The sequence below is a fragment of the Ricinus communis genome, chromosome 2 (assembly GCF_019578655.1).
Source record: "Ricinus communis isolate WT05 ecotype wild-type chromosome 2, ASM1957865v1, whole genome shotgun sequence".
In the NCBI taxonomy this organism is placed as follows: Eukaryota; Viridiplantae; Streptophyta; class Magnoliopsida; order Malpighiales; family Euphorbiaceae; genus Ricinus; species Ricinus communis.
The window spans coordinates 8,713,408-8,730,281 of NC_063257.1; the positions used below are offsets into that span (position 1 = coordinate 8,713,408).

A 16,874-nucleotide genomic window follows, 5' to 3' on the forward strand; every position below is an offset into this window, starting at 1 on the left:
ATATATTTCAGTAAAAATATATAGAAAAAAATAATAAAATTTATTTAGAAATTTTATCTATTTTATTAAAATTTAATTTAACTATTTATATAAATTTAATTATATAAAATTCTATATTAAAACCAAATGCTTAATTGCCTACTTAAAGGTGTGCATCTCTAAATTACTTAATTTCTAATGGCTTCATATATTAGTCAAATGATTGCATATGGAAAGAAATGACTCAAATTTTCTTTACTGGTTAGAGTGGAGTTTGATTAAAAGCATAGCATAAAAAGGTCTTAAAATCGGATTTTTTTAGTTCACAATCCATAACTTAGATATAGGGTTTTCCTTATGGGTAAAAGAGGGAGAAAAATATTATTATTTTTTGAAACTTAGTGATGTTTAATATAATTATACAACTTACTTAACTTAGGCATTGTGCTTATTTAACCTCATTAAATATAATTATATTTAGGAAGTTTTTGAACTTTCCGCCAAAATGCAATTGAACTCTTAAATTTTAAATTAGTTTAAATACAGCTCCAAAGCTTAAAAAAATAAAATAATTATATTCTTGGAGCTAATTCTTTTTGTAACTACTGATGATAATATTGATTTTTCTTTGTCAAAATGAAGAAGAAATTAGTATTGTATAGTTTACCCACTAAAGATAGAGTCAATACTTTAAAAAATGTGACTTGAAAACAGTTAATGCACTTTCTTTTAGTATTTAAAATCAATTAAGTCTCATGCAATTTATCCGGTGAAATAGAAGAAACTAGCTTTAAGAATGCAATTATTATATTTTTTTTCAAATTTAAAGGATGTAATTGAATTATTTAAAAATTTAAAAATTTAATTGTGCTTTGGTCGAAAGTTCATAAATTTATTTATTCTTTTACCTCATGTTTAATTTATTAAATGTACATGAATTTTTACTTTTTTTGGTTTGGAATACAAATGTATATATAAATAATATTCAAATACTATATTTCTATCTTTTGTTTAGAGAACACAACAAATACTTAATTAGATGAGATAATGAATGGATACATAATAATACGGACTACTTTGATAAGATGAATCTTAGGACTACCTTTAATAACATGAATCTTATATTCTTAAGCCAATTTTCATAATAAAACGCTAATGTAAAAACTTCATTTTATTTAAAAAAAGAAAGACATAAAAGAAATAAAATGAAAATGATATAGTTGTAACAGATATTTTGGTGTAACATAATATATTAACAAATTAATATAAATTTATTTAAGAATTTTACATATTTTATTAGAATTTAGTTTAAGTATAACAAATTTCACACAATATAGATTATGCAGAATATTAAATTGATATATAGATTTTGGATTTGTAAACGAATTCTATAACTTTTATAGATTTTAACTAAATACAATGTAAAAAAAAAAATCATATCTTTTTCATTATAGTACTTTTGGTAATTGGTGCATATTTCTTTATAATATATATATATTTATGTATATATTATATAATCTTCTTAATTTCATAGGTTAGCAATAAAGTTAACACTTTATGCTTAAACAAATGTTTCAGATTGAAACATCTTAGGTTTCTTTTGTTCATTCACCGAAATTAGGTTATAAAAATATAAGAAATGTCCGTTTTTCTTACTTGAACGAAATTCCATAACTTCCCATGTATATCAAATGATTCATGATAAACCAATTATAATTATGCCTTATTTTTTTAAATAGAAATATGGATATTCGATTAATGAGAATTGACAAATACATTTTAATATAAACAATAAAAAATAAGCATTAAATCTGATATAAAGAAATTTATTCTTAACAATTATCATTCGGGTTGATGAAGCAGTAGATTGCAATTCTACGGGAAGAATGCTCCACTCGGTGACACTAAGCCACGTATCGATTTTATAGATGTATTTTAACAAGTCTAATTATTTGAATATCGTATTTGATTTTTTTTTCTCTTTATCAATCTTATAAAGAGTTTAGTCAACATTCTCATAATGGAGGACCATAAATTTCTATAAAAGAAAAACTCAAAATTCTCATAATAAAAGACTATAAAATTCATCAAGAAAAACACTAATATTTATTTATAAAACTAATCAATAAAAAAAAAAAAAAAAAAGGAACCACCATCAATCTAAAAGTAATTAGCAGTGGACCAAAAAAAAATTTAATAAAAAATAAGAAAATAAGAGAGAAAGAAAAGATGGGGCGACGGTTTGTATTTTTCTCATTATGCATTTTCTATTTAAGAAGTATAGAATCTTTTATATAAAGAATAGATATAAAAATAGTTCTACAACATAAATATGTCATTTACTTCAAAAAATATATTAGATGAAATTCATGAAATAAATAAGATATATTCATGAAATAAATAAGATATACATTAAAAAGGAAAAATGAAACATCTTTTAAGCCATTAAATTAAATTTAAAATATCTCAATGTTTTATAGATTATTCTGAAATTCAGAAAAAGATTTCCAATATAAAGCTAAAGATTATTAAAAGATCATCTGCTAATTTCCTTTTCCAGAAAATTTACAATGTAAAACGAAAAATAAAAAAAAATCCCTGTAACATGATGAAAATATTGTGGTTTTTCTTTTCTGGGCTGATGAAATTCGAATTAATGTTCAACCATAAAATAAATTAATTACATTCACATTGACTAAAAGCTTCTTGCCATCACTTATAAATAGCATCCACAACCTATTGTCTAACACAACACTTGCATCATAAACCCAGCAAACACCCCATTGCTCTTCCTTGTTATTGCATTTTCTTAATCAACTCTCCGCCACCTTACCATGGCTGAAGAGAAGCACCGCCATCACCTCTTCCACCACCACAACAAGGACGAGGAAACGCCCACTGAGGCTACTTTCGGTTATCAGAGTAACCAGTTCTCTGAGACTACTGCTGATGCTTACCCTAGTGAAGTAGTCCCACCACCAGTTCATGAACATGACTATAAAAAGGAGGAGAAACACCACAAGCGTCATGAACACCTCGGGGAGCTTGGCACGGCGGCCGCCGGTGCCTATGCCTTGGTATTATTATTGTCTTACTTTTATAATTACCTTTGTTTATGCACTACACAGGAAAAATTAATTTTTAAATCTATGTGGCTGTCTATACACCAAATCGATAAACGATTGATTTATATCTTATCACTGTTAAATAATTAAATATATATAGATAATCTAATATCAAAGTGTAAATATTCATATTTAAGTTTTATTCTTTTATTCATGAAATTTATGTAAATAAATTTTTTTATTATCAGTGCGTTTGAGATGAAACTAAAAAATGATTTTTTTTGCTAATGAATTGCACCGACGAGGCATCAAATTAAATTTCAGAATGCCCCAAAAATATTTTTAAATTTTGTTTATTACTGACACAATCATTAATAGATTTTAGGTATAATTGGCTTATCCGGTGTGACTCCCATATACAGATATTTGAACATCAAGTTAGTAATTCAGTTAAAAGAATAATTCAGCATATCTTAGAATCATAGCGATCCTTTTTTTATTTAAATTTTATACAAATTAATGATTAAAATATTTCAGTACGAGAAGCATGAGGCAAAGAAAGACCCAGAGCATGCACACAGGCACAAGATAGAAGAGGAGATAGCAGCAGCAGCTGCAGTTGGAGCTGGAGGATATGCCTTCCACGAGCATCATGAGAAGAAAGAAGCTAAGGAAGAAGAAGAGGAAGCTCATGGAAAGAAGCACCACCATCTCTTTTAATTAATTAATTATGTGTTTCTACCTTTAGTTACTATTATTAAGAAAAACTCTGAATAACATTTGCTTCATCCATAGCTGTGAGCTTCCTGCTGCGTGTTAAGTACCTGTCCCTGTCAAAACCGTTGGCTTATCTGTTTCCTTTTACGTTGTAATCCATGTTTAAAATAATATATATATATATATACATTCTAATAAAGCTTCTGTTATCTTCAGGCATATGTATACATATCTAAATCAGTTCTTGTTACTAAATATATGAATTTTTTTCTTTCTGAACTGAATATATAATAAATAAGTTCTTTGTTATGTTTGTACAAGATAATCATAAAGAAAATAATGTATTTAGTTAGTTGCTTATGGTATGTTTATTAAAAGCTTTTTCATTCTTTAGACGGTTAATTCTGTTTATAATCAAGCCCAATGCATATAAAAACACAATATCAGAATTAGAAGTAAACCAGCCCCAACGTTTGCATCACTACTTTGTAGTAATACGGATGACGTTCTCAGAGTTGTCATGCAGGTAGTTATTGCAGTAAAAGCTAACCGAAAACCTCGGGGACGAGGCCCCTGGAAACGCAGAGATTTCATCAAAGTGCAGAAGTTACCAACAAATCTGGTAGCTTCTTCGACAGTCCCATAAAAAATTCAAGAGCATAACAGCACTTGAACATAGCACAAAAACTCACCACAGGCTTTTACCAAACTCTTTTCTTTTTCAGAAAAGGTAGCAACAAAAGATCAGAGCATGGCGCCATATGACAGCAGTTTCAAAAACCCAAATTCCAAATACAAGACAGTGTTCTCACCATCGCCTTCCTAGTACTACACAAAAAGACAACTCCATGATGATCGGCCGCTATTAGTTATAAGGATAGCGTGGCACAAAAATCAGCCATGCATGAACAGAACCAGAATGACCAACATAAAAACTGATACATACCTATAATACTAAATTTGTTGTATTACATATTCCTGGTGAATTCTATATAACCGTATAATAAAGTATTTTCCATTGAATTACTGTATTTACATAATATATATCCAAAATAATATAAAAGAAAATATATTTTACCAAACAGTACTATCAATTTAATGGCCCATTAAAGACAGATGAGCTATTGCATGTACGATTTAATTTCTTTTTCTTTTCTTTTTTAATTTCATATTGAACGGTGGATATAATTGGAATGTCAGTTGGGAAAAGATCTCTATTTTCTAAAAAAGAAAAGGTTAATAAGCTAAAAGAATAATTCAAGAGTTTATGTGGTGTTGTAGACATTCTCTTGGATCTGGTGTATCATCATTCATATCTTTATGCTGTGTTTCTGGGATCATGATTTGACTTAAAATCTCTAGCATCCAATAGTGAGAGAACAGCACTAATAGCTGAGCTTGGAAAAATGCATATTTATGCTACACTATAAATTGCTCTCTGCGGGGTATTCTTAGTTACTGTATAGTCCATATATATAATAAATGATATGTATTAACTAATTAGGTTCCACCACCATCAATCTTTAATGGGCCCATTAGCTGAGTTAATTGTATTATTAAAATAAAATTCACCGAATTTTATATTTTTTAATAATTTTATTAAATTATTTTAAAATTTTAAAATAAATATTTATTTTTTTAATTTATTTTAAAAAATAATTTTCAATGACAGTATTTAAAATCTCATAGTAAGAAAAATAATATAGAAAATAAATTATATTTACTAAAAGAATGAGAAGTATGAATCAATAAAAATAATTTATCTTATACTTAATAACATAACCATTAAAATCTCATATATTTGCTTTCTATCACTTGTTTTACATCTAAATATATTTTATTGGCTCACTAATTTTTATGTTAATAAGCAGAATTGATTTGACACGTCATTTTTTTCATTATAAAATTTTAAAAATTATTATCGAAAAATATTTTGAAAAATATAAGTATTTGTTTTAAAATATTAAAATTATTAAAAAATATAAAGTTCAAAATTTAATAAATAATTAGGCCAATAAAATTTGATTTATCCTTTCCTTCATTTTTATTTTTCCTGTCACAAAAGCCCCTATTTAGGTACATGTTGATGAGATTATAAGACATAAATATATCACTAATCTCAACTAGAATAATATAAAGAGGAAAGAACTACTTAACTAGAAATGTTCATTTTTATTGATTGACTAGAATTTTCTCTTATCTAGTAAGTAAAAATATTGGTGTAACTAACATCAGCTTCATTGAATAGGAGTACTAAAGTAATTTTAGATCAGGTGATCACGGATTTAATAGTCAAATTCTTTGTTCCTGAATGGAAAAAGAAAAAACTAAAGTTCCTATTAATCATTTTTCTTCTTTTTAAGTGAAAATTGTAATACAATTTATGTGATATGCATACCCATAGTATAAGCCAGTTATGAAGTGTATATTTAAAATTATTATTTAATTTAAATATATATTTTTATTTATATATTAAATCGATAAATAATTAATATAAATTAATTAATATATCAATTATACATATTAAAATATAAAATATTCATATAAATATATTAATTTCTTATTCATTGCGGATAAAAAGTATATACAACAAAATATAAGATAAGACATTTGAGGTCTAGCTCAAACGATAAAAATATTTACTCTGTATTAAATGAGCTTTTATCTTAATGAGTTGCACACGGCTCAGATGGCTCTCTCAATATATTAAAATAAAATAAAAAGAATAAAACAGCATATGCATTTCACAGTTTCATAATTACGTGCAGGTGAGTAGATCAATAAGTGATAACAACTTAATATGGTGCCTCAGTTCTTAGATTCGAATATTCTTTCTCAATTTTATTTTATTTTCTTAAAAAGAATTATTTTTCACAAAAGTAAAACTAATTAATTTAATTGGTGCCTTAATTCAATAATAAGATAAAATAATCTTAAAAGTGAGTATCTTAAAACCAAGTAATCCAAATTCTGAATAATTCACTGCAATGAGCCAAAAATATATATATATATATATATATATATTATGACTTAACTGATTGAACTAGTGATTATAGGTATGTAAGCGACAGTATAATATCATTTAAATCCACAAATTTAAGTTTAATTTTGCCATCAATGCTATCACTGCTAATATGCGTTGCATTTCATGATCATTTAATCTTTATATGTAATATTATTAATATCAATATTTTTTAAAATAAACCAATAAATAATTGAGTGAACCGTGCTTTCATCATGTAAATATATATATATATCCCCATAGCCATCTCCTCTATACCATACTGTAAACAATCTTTGATCATCTCTCTGTTGTTATCAATTTTTTAGCATCTTTATCATCATCCCCACCAGATATGGCAGAAGAGAAGCACCACAATATCTTCCACCACCACAAGGAGGGTGAGGAAGACCACAAGAAGGAGGAGAAACACCACAAGCATCTTGAGCACCTTGGTGAGCTAGGTGCTGCTGCTGCTGGGACTTATGCCTTGGTAATTCTTTAATTAGTTCATCTTTTGACAATTAAATACATTTTTTCTTTTAAAAAAGAACAGGTTCTGAGGTTTTTACTACTTATTTACTTGGATATATATGTATATCTGTAATCAGCATGAGAAGCATGAGGCAAAGAAAGACCCAGAGCATGCACACAGGCACAAGATACAAGAGGAGGCAGCAGCAGCTGCTGCAGTTGGAGCTGGAGGATTTGTCTTCCATGAGCATCATGAGAAGAAAGAAGCCAAGAACGAGGATGAGGAAGCTCATGGAAAGAAGCACCACCATCTCTTCTAAAATCCTACTTATTATTAGTTATGGCTTCAATGTGTTATCTTGATCAGTAATTATTACAGTCCAGTGAGTAGCTATGTTTCCTAAATAATTGGAGTAACATCTGGTGAAATGTTTCCCTCTGCCTGTCCTTAATTCTTGTAACAAGTGATCGTGTTGTATTGGGTCTCTTTGTACTGTATCTATATACTAATATCTAAATGTTATATTATATAGTGAGGCATGCAAGTGGCTTGATCTATGAAATTGGAGTTTCTTCCAAGTCCTTGGCAGGGTCTGCCCACCAGCTAAGAAAATTCCAAGACTCATCTTTTCTAAAGGTTATAATAGGTCGAGTTCAGCCAAAAAATAAAAGAGTAAAATACTACTTAATTATGATTAAAGACAAAATTTAAACCATGAATTTGTTCATTTTTAATCATAAAACTTTGGTAATACTAAGTGCTATACATATCATTAATTAATTTCTTTCATTTTTTTCCATCAGAATTAGAGAACAAAAATAAAAATTGAAAATTAAATTACATATATAACCTTAAAAATGTATATACTCTGTCACATTTATGCATTTCATTATAGACCAATTATAAACATGACGATGAATCAACTGATAAATATAATAATTTTATATTTATTGGAAAATTAGGTGGACAGATCAACTTGTGCAACTTCTAGCCGTTTTCTTCCTACTCATTATAACATACAATGATACAAATAATTATAACTTTAAAATTTATCGTGGATATATGTATTTTATGTTTTAACTTTAGCAAAGTTTCGAGTTTGAATTTCTATTTTTTTTATTTATAAAATAAATTAGAAAGAAAAAACTGTTCCTTCGCTTTAAGAATTAACTAGCAAATCAACTGTAACTAAAAGCAAAACCTTAATAAAAATCCATTGAATTCACTGGATCGTGGATCCAGAAAACAGAAATTAAAATTCGAACATAAAATAAGTTATAAATATAACCAAAGCATGCATATAACTTTTTTTGCATTTTATTATGTATCATTATGAATACCCAATACCAAATTCCGTTCAAGGAACTACAGTTCCTTTAGCAATAGCCTTATCATTAGGCCCTAAGGAAGGTGGTGAAGGAGGATAAGTACTATCATCATCTGCTTTATCACAATACCCTTCAAGTATGTCACCTTCTTCAGTCGTAAAACCTAGAGTATCAATCATGGTTGGCCAGCATTGCTTTGTAATGATTCGGATAGCTTCACAGCAACTGTGTCCTAAGTACGTTTCACCATTGAGAAAGAAAAGAATGATCTCTCCAGTACAAGCTTGAAGTTGGACCAAAGAGTCCCAACAGCTTATTGACGATGCTTCTTCGTCTAATTTCAGTCGTGCCAAAAGGGTTGGGCTTAAGCTTAATGGTCTGGCTTTGGCTGTTAATTCTGTGGTGAAATATGATAGAACAACAATGAGAACAATTAAAGTGGAAGTGCGAGCCATTTTTAGGTCCAAAGGGAAGTGCGAGTTGGGGTGTATTGCTTGGTTTATTGATTTATATAATACAAGATAAGCAGAAGCAAATTAAATGCATTTATTTTAATTTTGAAGGTTATGGGAAGTAAAGAGGTCTAAAAAGAGTTTTAAGAAAATGGAGAGACAATAATAATATTTAAGGTGTTAAATTATAGCATTTTATTTCTGAATTAACACCTCCATGGACATTTAATAATTCTTTTCATTGAAGAATAGGAGATGTGAACAGACCAAGAAACAAGAATCTGAATGGCCTCTCCTCAGAAACTTCTATTTTGGGCTTAAGGGAGCCTAATGGAAAGTAGACACATATCTTTGGTTTGACTAGGCTCTGCCTAAATGTCAAAATAAAAATTAACTTGATTAAATCATTATATCTCCTTTTTCTTTATTTTCAGTTAATTATGATATCATATAGTCATATTTAATCATTCTTTTGGGTTTTATTCACTTAATGAATTAGTATATGAAAAGGGTTTTGGAATGGCAAGTAAAATGTCCACCCGAGAAGATACGGACATTCCCATTTATGAAGTGATTATTATAATTCTTCATCACTTGTTTGCTTCAGAAATTTATGACCATAACGTAGGAACTTTGGACAATGTAAGAACAGAAATTTCACAGATTTGCATTAATCAATGAATGTGAAACCACTTTTCATAAATACTTTAAAATCAATAAAAAAAAAACATCATTTTTATTGTGTATATTTTTTTCCAAAAATACCGTTTCTTAAACTTTTTTTATAAAAATATGCAGTTATTTTTTAAATTTTTCTTTACTTATTCTTTTATAATATACATAACTATTTTTATTAATTTTTCAATTTTAAACAAGTCACTAACCCAACATAATCCTAGGTGAAAGTCGTACATTTCTGAATCTCTGACTTTATTGCTAATCTGGCAGGGGCAATCTGTGGGCTAAATATCCAGAACATGACTTGGGATGTTTCATTGTAACCAATGACTGCCCTGATTCTATTAGAAAAATTATTGACTATTTCAATGTATTGCACCAGAATTTTATGATAAAGTAACAAGAAAAAAAGTGATATAAACTTTAAGTTTTATAACTACTTAATACATGTTACTTATCCAATAATAATAAAATGTAATACACTCGGATCGTTATCGAGAATCATTTTATTATTTAACTAGCTATGATATTACAATATAGTATTAAGTTTATATTTTGGTATGATAAAAACCCATTGATCTACACTAAATATTACTTTTTTTTTGTTTTATACTAATTGTCTTTTTTTAAAAATAAAAAGAGATTCAATTATTTGTCATTTTATATATTAAATTTAATATTATTATTTTTATATTAGAATAATAGATGTAATAAATTTTATAATATTTGTAGAAGGATAAATTTAGTCCAATTTAGTTAATGTTTTCTATAACTAAACCTATTTAATTTATTTTTTTAATTCAAATAATTTACTAATAGAATTGGCAGTTAATAAACAATAGAGAAAAACGACAGTTAATAAAGAGGAAGTATTCAGTAACTTATAAATATAATTGTCTTCTGGTTGGTGTTTGAAACAGCATACGACTGATTGGAAACTGAGCTAAGAGAACTTGACCCACAGGCCAGACTCACTTTGTTAAAGAAGCAGCATGGTTTCTGTGTATGTGTGTAGGAAGGAAGGCCAATCATGTAGTTGACATATTGGAAGAACATTCTCAATGCACTTTAAAATTGGTGTTCTTTCTTCTTCTTCTTCTTCTTTTTCCTGGCAAAACAAAAGTTAAAAGCATATGACAATTAGTTGGCCTCATCATTCTCATAATTGAATCAAAGTAACTATAGTCTATATTGCATGGTTTTCCTCACCATAGAGAAGCCACAAATGGCAATGGAGACTTCTTACTCTTTACCTCTTTGTTGTTCTTTTTCTCATGGGCATAGCCATCATTTGCACTCCGTAGTTTATCTCTCAATTTTCTTTTAGCACTTAGAAATTTTCGTGAGAAATAAATTTATAATTTTTATATTTGGTTAAAATAGAAATTTATTAAATATTTTATAATTATCTAAAATTATAAAATTAATTATTACTAAACTGAATTCTAATTAATAATTTTTTTAAATAAATTACACATCTAGAAATCAATATATTTATATTATTCACCTTACTTCTTTTGACTTTATTATTTCATTTCTTTCCATAATTTATTTATAATATCATATTTATTTTATTTAGAATGAATTTTATATTTATTATTTAACACTGTAAATATAATGAATTTCTATTTAAAAACTATATATAAATAAAAAAAATACCGGATTTGAATTTAAAGTGTTCATTTAATTCATTTACTTTTCCTTATTCTTTCTAATACATCATCAAAAACTCACTTCTTTTTTTAGTGTAAGTGTGGAAGACGAGATTTTCTCAAATACTACTTTATTCAAATAATTTGTTTATATATTGTTTTATTTTGATGTTAAAGTAATCAAATTCGACTATTAAGAAAATCCATGTGCATAAAATCAACTATGAAAGGTAAAGTCTTCTAAAAAAAACTATAAAGGTAAAGAAAAAATGTCAAACTACTATTTTACTTAAAATACAATTTATTACCTTAAAAATATAACTTATTGCAAGTTTAATAGAATCAAACAACACTAAATATATAAAAGAAAGGTATATAATGCACATTCTTATAATATTTATTTGAGAACATTTCAAATTAAAATAATTGTTTGTGCGAAATTTCAGTAATTTCTCAAGTGAGAGCTAATGAAAAAATAATTGGTTAACTAAATTACCCAAGTCGATTTTACATTTTCTATTTTTAAATCAGTTCTATAAACCCATCATTTCTTCTTTAATTGAACTGATATTCTTATTTTCATCATTAAAATAAATTATTAATCAATTAATAACCGGTTAATTTTATTGATGGATTCATCTAAAGCCATGAGTTGGTCCAATAAAAGTTATATTGTCACAAAGAGAATAAGAAAGTCAATAAGCCAATGAACTCTATGTATGAATTGACTCTCCGACAATAGGAGATCAATTTGACAGAATAACAGTGTCAAAAAAGTAAAAATGTATGTTATACATATAGAAAAATATGAACCTAATAGAGCAAAATCACAGCTAATAATTTGAGAAAATAAAGATAAAGTAAGACAATATACACAATAGAACACATAGATTTACGTGGAAAACCCCTAAACAAATTAGGATAAAAACCACGGGCAAGGATAGAAGAATTTTACTATAAGAAAATAATAGGAGTTACAAACTCTCTATTTATAAAGGAGAAAATATTAAAATTCTCTCTTTATAATAGGAGAAAAATAATTGCTTAACTCTCTAATATTTTTCTTTTATTTTTGGGATGATAGAATAACAAGGTGAGGCCTCTATTATATAGGCTTGGAAGGTACCTCAACATTGTTAACTTAGCAATGTGGGAGAAATACTCCTCAAAAATTAATAACTTAATAATGTGGGAGAGATACAAATCCCTAAATATCAACAATCTCCCACTTGAAGATTTGATTGAGGATCAGTCAGATCTTCACACCGTTCTTTCTTCCTTGCCTTTCCATGCTGCTTATACTTTTATCAGGCCACTAGAGGATTGACACCAAATAAATTTATCAGTGTTAACTGCCTTCGTCAAAAAATCTGCTAGGTTGTCTTTAGTATGAATTTTTTTCATATCCACAGTGCCTTCTTCCACTTTTTCACGAACGAAGTGATACTGGACTCGTATGTGCTTTGACTTTGAATGAAAAGCTGGATTCCTTGCGAGATGCAAGGCACTCTGACTGTCACAGAACAGAGGAATATGCTCTTGTTCGTGTCCGAGTTCCTCCATCATCATTTTCAACCATACTGCTTCCTTACTAGCTTGTGTAGCTGCTACATATTCTACTTCTGTTGTTGATGTCGCCACAACTGACTGCAGTTTTGATACCCAGCTCACAGCTCCGCCAGTAAGTGTGAACACATACCCTGTAGTAGATTTGCTTTTATCAAGATCACCTGCATAATCTGAGTCAACATATCCTTTGATAATAACTGTTCTGACTCTTCAAACTCGGCTGGAGATCTTAAGGAAGAAAAGTTATTGCACAAATCTTCCTATTGTGGGGTAGAAATTGACTTACAATCTTGCACATTGAAGCGTCGCAAGTCCTTCTTCAAATAATTTTTCTGAGAAAGCCAAATCTTCCTATTGTTTGTGTCTAGGTGAATTTGCATCCCTAGAATCTTGTTTGCTGGTCTCAAGTCCTTCATTTCAAATTCCCTAGCCAACTGTGCCTTTAGTTCTTCAATATGATCTTTGTTGGGGCATGCTACCAACATGTCATCTACATACAACAGTAAGATAATAAAATCACTTTTACCAAACCTCTTGAAATATGCACAAGGGTCTGCATTAAGTCTGTTGTATCCAAGGCTCATGATGAAGGAATCAAATCTCTTCTACCAACACATCGGTGCCTGCTTTAAACCGTATAAAGATTTGTTCAATCTACAAACCAAATTTCGCTTTCCTTTTTCTTCAAAACCTTCTGGCTGGAGCATATAAATTTCTTCCTTAAGATCTCCATGAAGAAAAGTTGTTTTCACATCTAGCTGCTCTAGATGTAAGTCAAATGTAGCACACATCTCCAAGACTACTCGAACAGTTGTTAATCGAACCACAGGGGAAAATAATAACTTTTCTTTCCAAGTCAACATATCCTCTGATAATAACTTTTCTTTCCAAGTTCTGACTCTTCAAACTCGGCTGGCTCTTCCTCTTCGTGCTCTGGTGCTACTTCAGAAGAATCTTCTTCTGTAGACTTTCTTTCCACCTGTATAGTTGTAGTCTCTGAATTTTCTTTTGAAGTGCTATCATCGTCTCCCTTCAATTTATCTTCTAAGAAGATTACATCCCTGCTGATTATAAACTTGTGGGCAGTGGGATCCCACAGGCGATACCCCTTCACACCATCAGCATATCCCAAGAATAAACACTTCCTGAATTTTGGATCCAGCTTTGTAGTTTCTTGGGTATTATACATCACATACACAAGACTTCCAAATATATGGAGGTTTGAATAATCAATTGGCTTCCTAGTCCACATCTTCATCGATGTCTTTTGATCAATTGCTATAGATGGAGACCGGTTAATCACATAACAGGCGGTATTAACTACCTCAGCCCAGAATGCCTTATTTAGGCCTGCAGCTCCCAACAATGCTCTAGTTCTTTCTAACAGAGTTCTATTCATCCGCTCTGCCACTCCATTTTGTTGAGGAATGTATGCCGTAGTGAACTGCCTCTTGATGCCTTCTTGCTTGCAAAAGCTATTAAATTCATTACCTATGTATTTTCCTCCATTATCTGTCCTTAAACACTTGATCTTATTACCTGAATCAAGTTCAACCCGCGCTTTGTAAGTTTTGAAAACTGCAAATACATCTCCCTTGCTCTTGATAGGATACACCCAACATCTCCTGGAGTAATCATCGATGAAGGACACAAAGTACTTAGCTCCTCCTAGTGATGAAACTGGTACTTGCCATACATCAGAGTGAACTAATTCTAGAACATCCTTGCTTCTAGAATTGGATGTATTGAACTGTAGTCGATGCTGCTTGCTTGTTATGCAATGCTCACAAAAGGGTAATGACACATTTGTGAGACTAGGAAGTAGATTTTTCTCAGCAAGAACCTTCATGCCTTGTTCAGACATATGTCCAAGCTTTTGATGCCACATTATTGCAGATCTCTTGCTCGAACTACTTGAAGCAACAGATGTTTCTGCTTCATGCATAGTCTCTCCTAAAAATATATACAAATTAGCAGCAATTTTTTCTCCTTTCATAATTACAAGCGCTCCTCGGCTAATCTTCATGATTCCTTTCTGAACTTTGATGATGCAATTAAGATCATCCAGTTGTCCCAGAGATAACAAATTCTTCTTCAGACCTTCCACATGTCGCACTCCTTGAATAGTGCGGACTGTACCATCATGCATCTTCAACCTGATAGTTCCAATGCCTATGATTTTTAAGACATTATCTTCACAACTATACACAGATCCTCCTAAGATAGGTTCATAATGATGGAACCATTCTCTTCGAGAGGTCATATGATAAGTTGCTCCTGAGTCAAGAAGCCATACATCGACAAATCTCTTCCTGCTCTCAGTTGATATTACTGCTTCACAGCACAATACATTTCCATCATCCGAAGTGCATGCCACATTCCCTTGAGGATTGGAATTCTTCAGACTCCAATAATCCCTCTTCAGGTGACCTTTCTTACCACAATGGTAGCATTTATAATTCTTTTTACTTTTTTATTTTGATCTACCATGATTGTGACTCCCATTTGGACCACGTTCTGTTGATCTCCCTCTCATCACCATCAAGGCTTCCACCTATTGTGAACCTGCCTGCTTGTCTTCCTTGTTCCTTCGCCGATTTTCTTCTTCAAGAATAGCGGCTGCTATATCATCAAAGACTAGAATTTCGGTAACAACATTATTTGTCAAACTGATGATGAGTTGATCATACGAATCAGGTAAAGTTTGGAGTAGAAGTTCTGCACGTTCTTGTGACTCTATTTTATAGCCCAAAGATGTGAGTTGAAAAAATAGAGTATTCAAGACATTAAGGTGCTCTGTCACTGAAGTAGATTCTGACATTCTTAATGTGTAAAGTTTCCTCTTAAGGAAAATTTTATTGTGTAATGACTTAGCTTCGTACAGTCTAGTGAGGTGGTTCCAAATCTCCTTTGTCGTTTTCTTTTCTTCTATACTGGACAAAATCCCATCTGAAAGTGCCAGATGAAGGTTTGCAATAGCATTCCCATCTATCTCGTTCCACTTATTATCATCTGTGAGTGTTGTCGGTCGTTCACTGATAGCTGCAATACAATTGTATTTTCTCAATACAGCCTTTATCTTTAATTTCCACAATGAGAAATTACACCCGTTGAACTTTTCAATCTCAAATTTTGTCGTCATTGCTTCTATCACAAACGGTGCCTTTTAGCTTGTAAAATGAACCGCAGTAATGAACACAACTCACTAGGTAAGTTCCCAAGAAAGACTGGAGGGTCACAAGCGGACCTCTTAAATACCAATCTCCATAGACAGAACCTTCCCTAAATTGTAAGTATTCTTACTACTCCACACAAGCTCTTTTGCACCAAAGAAACCTCAAAAACCCCTCTTCTGATGTGAAAGATTAGACTGAGCTGCAACCACCGAATTTTAAGAAATTTCTTATTAACCAGGCCCTGATACCAATTGTAGAAAAATATGAACCTGATAGAACAAAATCACAGCTAATAATTTGAGAAAATAAAGATAAAGTAACACAAAATACACAATAGAACACAAAGATTTACGTGGAAAACCCCTAAACAAATTAGGGTAAAAATCACGGGTAAGGATAGAAGAATTTTACTATAAGAAAATAATAGGAGTTACAAACTCTCTATTTATAAAGGAGAAAATATTAAAATTCTCTCTTTATAATAGGAGAAAAATAATTACTTAACTCTCTAATATTTTTCTCTTATTTTTGGGATGATAGAATAACAAGGTGAGGCCTCTATTATATAGGCTTGGAAGGTACCTCAACATTGTTAACTTAGCAATGTGGGAGAAATACTCCTAAAAAGTTAATAACTTAACGTGGGAGAGATACAAATCCCTAAATATCAACAATACATGTGAAAGATAAATATTTATATTTGATTGTTGGACATGTTAGTTTAGTGAGGGAAAAATATATTTTTTTTCAGAAGAATACCGACTCATTAATTCTGCTATAAC

The 16,874-nt window shown here is 29.9% G+C and overlaps 3 protein-coding genes across 3 annotated transcripts; 2 read left to right on the forward strand and 1 right to left on the reverse strand.

Annotated features, from left to right (window-relative positions):
• The first annotated feature begins 2,711 nt into the window (after positions 1-2,711).
• LOC125369362 (abscisic stress-ripening protein 1-like) lies at positions 2,712-3,976 on the forward strand. The gene is made up of 2 exons (XM_048371496.1): positions 2,712-3,056; positions 3,582-3,976. Exons 1-2 carry the CDS (start codon positions 2,814-2,816, stop codon positions 3,762-3,764), a joined length of 426 nt encoding a protein of 141 aa, XP_048227453.1. The 5' UTR covers positions 2,712-2,813; the 3' UTR covers positions 3,765-3,976.
• Positions 3,977-7,015: 3,039 nt separating this feature from the next.
• Positions 7,016-7,764, forward strand: LOC8283164 (abscisic stress-ripening protein 3). The gene is made up of 2 exons (XM_002524251.4): positions 7,016-7,255; positions 7,374-7,764. Exons 1-2 carry the CDS (start codon positions 7,118-7,120, stop codon positions 7,554-7,556), a joined length of 321 nt encoding a protein of 106 aa, XP_002524297.3. The 5' UTR covers positions 7,016-7,117; the 3' UTR covers positions 7,557-7,764.
• An 830-nt stretch (positions 7,765-8,594) lies between these two features.
• Positions 8,595-9,020, reverse strand: LOC8283165 (egg cell-secreted protein 1.1). The gene has a single exon (XM_002524252.1). The coding sequence runs from the start codon at positions 9,018-9,020 to the stop codon at positions 8,595-8,597; it is 426 nt and encodes a 141-aa protein (XP_002524298.1).
• Between the last annotated feature and the right edge of the window lie 7,854 nt (positions 9,021-16,874).